Source organism: Poecilia latipinna, unplaced genomic scaffold, assembly GCF_001443285.1.
Source record: "Poecilia latipinna isolate Pla-1442-1.1 unplaced genomic scaffold, P_latipinna-1.0 Scaffold58, whole genome shotgun sequence".
Lineage (NCBI taxonomy): Eukaryota > Metazoa > Chordata > Actinopteri > Cyprinodontiformes > Poeciliidae > Poecilia > Poecilia latipinna.
In genome coordinates, this window is record NW_015112674.1 from 308,104 (window position 1) to 312,142 (window position 4,039).

General features: G+C 42.3%; 1 protein-coding gene across 6 annotated transcripts in view; it reads left to right on the plus strand.

Annotated features, from left to right (window-relative positions):
* bahcc1b (BAH domain and coiled-coil containing 1b) overlaps positions 1 to 4,039 on the plus strand; it is a 103,361-nt gene that overhangs the window by 25,219 nt on the left and 74,103 nt on the right. For 5 of the 6 annotated variants that reach the window (XM_015055583.1, XM_015055574.1, XM_015055560.1 and 2 more), the window contains exon 2: positions 2,310 to 2,696. In XM_015055583.1, coding sequence (XP_014911069.1) covers positions 2,525 to 2,696 — 172 coding nt within the window. In that variant the 5' untranslated portion in view covers positions 2,310 to 2,524. Of the gene's footprint in view, positions 1 to 1,891; positions 2,111 to 2,309; positions 2,697 to 4,039 lie in introns of those variants that run through there. The other variant, XM_015055591.1, reaches the window with a different exon arrangement.

Consider the following 4,039-nt stretch of genomic DNA (forward strand, 5'->3'; position numbering starts at 1 on the left):
CCACCCACACACCCCCACACACACACACACACACACACACACGCGCGCACACCCGCGCGCGCGCACACACACACACACACACACACACACACACACAAATCTCCGAAAACCCGAGCTAATTTAATAATTAAAAGCTTTTTTTTTTATAATTTATTTTGGGGTTTTTGTGTGTGTGCAAAGGTCAATATATTTATGGTTTAATGTATTCCTATTAAAAAATAAAAAAGAGAGCACAAAAGACGCTTTCTGTTTTTTGCCCGAAACCGCAACTGCACGAGATCTGTCAGCCACAATCCTTTGCAGATTTTCTGTCTTTTGTGCAAAGTTCATGTAATGTCGCCTTGACCAGCGGTGGGTTACTTTAGTCTGACGATAGTTTGACCTCTTCCCTGTCTCTTTGTGTGTGGTGGTGTGTGTCTGATGGTAGGAAGTCCTGAAGCCTTTCCACGTTTGCTGGCTTTAAAACGCACACCACAACAGCTCCAAAGCGATCTTTTTTTTTTTTTTTTTTTTTTTTTTTTTTTTTTTTTCTTAAATCTTGCTCGTACCGTTCTGTTTGCGTGGATTTAGAGTCGGAGATTGTTGTTGGACGCGGGGGCCCTGAGTGGCTTCTCTGTTGACGTGGAATGTAAACACCCTGAGACGTGTGTTTATGGGCCGAAAATGTAAAAAACCTATAGACAAACGTCAGAGAGGAGAGTGGTGTGTGATTGATGCCCCCGCGGAGAAGGGCCATTGTTTCTCACAGCCTTAGGGCCCCGGAGAAAGAGGAGTGAGGAGCCCATTTTGCCTGCGTTCATTTCCACCACCACCGCCCCCCTCACACATTTTTTTTTTACCCTTTTATTTCTCCCAGCGCTGCCGACCAGATATGCACCGCAGAGATAACGCTAGGCTCTCAAACAAAAAGGAAATTTAATAATTTAAGTGCGCTCTGAATTCGGGAAAAGACGCTTGGATGTATATTTATACGTTATATGTCAGGGTTTTACGCATAAGGCGCGCACATTCATGAAAGCTGGATCTGTTAGCTCCAATGAACTGTGGTCAATTTTCCTCTTTAAATAAATAAATAAATAAATAAATAAATAAATAAATAAATAAATAAATAAATAAATAAATAAATAAATAAATAAGTTAGTAAAAGTTAATGTGTGTTGTGAAAGACAGTGTGTGTGTGTGTGTGTGTGTGTGTGTGTGTGTGTGTGTGTGTGTGTGTGTGTGTGTGTGTGTGTGAGGCTCATGGAACTTCATAAAACCAGTCCTGGTCCACCAGAGCATTTGGTATTTTCTTTTTTCCCTTTTATCGTCGGTTCCTGTGAGGTAGAGGTGCGATCAGCATCTACAAAGTGTTAGATGGACGTGCCATGCATTGGAAGAGCTAATAGATGGAGGTGCGCTGCGTGGGGACTCAGACTGCCTCTGTTCCTGTGGTCACATCTCAGAGAGCCTCACTAAAGTAAACGAGAGGGAGAGGGACAGAGACAAGGACCATGCCTGGGTGGTTTATATATATATATATATATATATATATATATATATATATATATGGATGATTTTGCTGTTCTCATCTCAATATGGTAATATTTTTCTTTAACATGACATGACTTCATATCGCCTGCCTCAATCTAACATGCAAAAATGCCTCAAACTCAGTTTGCATATAACCGCAATTCTGAGAGCGACAATCCGTTTGACGTGCAAACACAAAAAAACGGTGCAGATTGTTTTGTTGGTTAGTTGTTTTTTTTTTCTTGCTATTTTTGCGCAAGATTCGGTCCAGTCCTTGTTGAGTCTGCGTGGACGAAACATTTCCAAGCTACCAATCGACTAAAAGCCTCGTCCAACCCCAACCAGGACTGTCTGCTGCTGCTGCTGTGTGAATGAGTTGTTTGGTGCCTGGACCAAACGTGCCGTTTTCTCTGCGCTCCTGTCTGTTTATTTGCCTTGTGTTCTGTCATATGAGTGGAAGAATAGTAGTGTGTTTGTGTGTGAGAGAGCGTGAGAGAGAGAGTGTGTGTGCCTGTTCATGTTGTGCAGTGTAAAGCCAAGCGAGTCTGTTTCCATACGCACTGCTAACCTTCATGAAACAGTCGCCGTACGGAGTCAGGTTAGAATATAATGCTGCTGTTTTAAAGATGTTTTCCTCGTTAATGAATAATGCTTGTTTGTGTAAACTTCAACAGCGGCTGTCTCTCAGCCTTTCCTCCAGCGAAACATCACCGCCAGGCTCTGACTTGTCCCCTGCTCTCTCTCTCTCTCTCTCTCTCTCTCTCTCTCTCTCTCTCTCTCTCTCTCTCTTTCCGCAGGACATGTCGGGGACTCCGTTTCTGCCGTGCACTGCGCTCCACACAGCGAAGGGAGCGCGAAGTTCATAAAAAGGGATTACTATTATATTTTCGTTTTTCCTTTTGGGGGTCTGGGTGCCTGAAACCTTCAGTGCCTCTGGATTTTTTAAATCTTTATTTTTAAATTATTTTTTTTTACTTTGGATTTTGTGGGGATTTATTCGCTTCTCATCGGGATGGAAAGCCGCGATTTCGCCCCGCCGCACCACCTCCTGACAGAGCGGAGCGCCCTGGTGCACAGCGCCGCGTCTCGGATAGCGCCGGGCGGCCACAGCTCCGTGCAGCACCCGGCGCACTTCCAGCCCGGGAAATATTACTCATCCCACCTACCCATGGGTCCGCACTCAGGTCGGTGTTTCTAAACGCGCTTGTTTTGTTTTTGTTTTGTGTGTGTGTGTGTGTGTGTGTGTGTGTGTGTGTGTTTTGTTTTATTTTATTTTATTTTATTTTTTTGCTGTGTGAAAGTTTGATGCAATAGTTTTCTCAGCGTTTGCTGTTGCATATCTTTAATGCTGACTTAAAAACAACTTTGAAACTAGAATTTAGAAGGGAAATCTGCGATTTTTTTGTGGTGATCAAAGGGAGAGAACGAGAAGATTATTTGTCGGCCGCAGCTCCGCAACAAACGCAGAAAGCTGCCCGTTTTTACACAAGACCCCGCTTCACATTTACGACGTAGATTGGTATTTTATTTATTTTGTACTTCAATCTCAGAAGAATTAAAAAAAAAATCAAGAATGATTTAGTTTCATGCAATAAGAGATGAATAAACAGCAGCACGCTCTTGTCATACTTTATACAGGACTCATCAATTGATAATATAAACCAAAGACACCATTCGGCTCATTTAATAAAAAAACAACAATTTGTTACAAAGTTAAATTTTGTTGTTCTGAGGTGAAGGTTCGGGTCACACGCTAGTGTGTACTGGTCCCAATCGTAGATCAGTGTGTGGGGGTGAAGAGGAGTTGTGGGTAATACTAGAAAATCCGGTCTCTATTGAGCGGGGATGTGACGGGGTGCGAATGGGTTGACAGTGCATGCATTAGATTTAACAAGTAGCTTTGGTATCCTGCTTCAGTAAGGGAGGAGTGTGTGTCTGTGTGTGTAGGTTTGCGCGTGCTTGTGTGTGGGTGCGCACGCGCGCGGGTGTGTGTGTACGGAGGGGGAAAGAAGGAAGAAAGAGAATTATTTTGAAATCTTTAATTGCATAAAGAAAAACCTTGGAGTGACCCGATGAATGGGATCCCGTTCAGACAGAACAATCCGCGAATTGTTATTTTGAAGTGGACCTGGTTCTTTAAGAGACACTGGTACCGAGAGTCCGGTGTGTGTAGGACCCACACCGCCTCTGTCTTCACATACAAACATACAACTGTCCTTTACACAGCAGCCGTCAAACCTACCGTACTGGAAACTAAGTACTGTCCGTTATGTGTTTATATAATATATATGGTATAAGGTGTCCTGAAATGACGTATCTAATGACCTAGGCACATGATCGAGTGATTTGAATTATGTATGAGGCTTCATTCTAAAAAATATGCATTCATCTTCACATCATTTTATATTCCATATTTGTATAATACACAAAATATGAACTACCTCACAATATACCGTTTAACAAACAGTATATTCTTTATATGTGTTTTTATGTTAAAAAATAAGAAAACGGCTGGGATTTAAAAAAA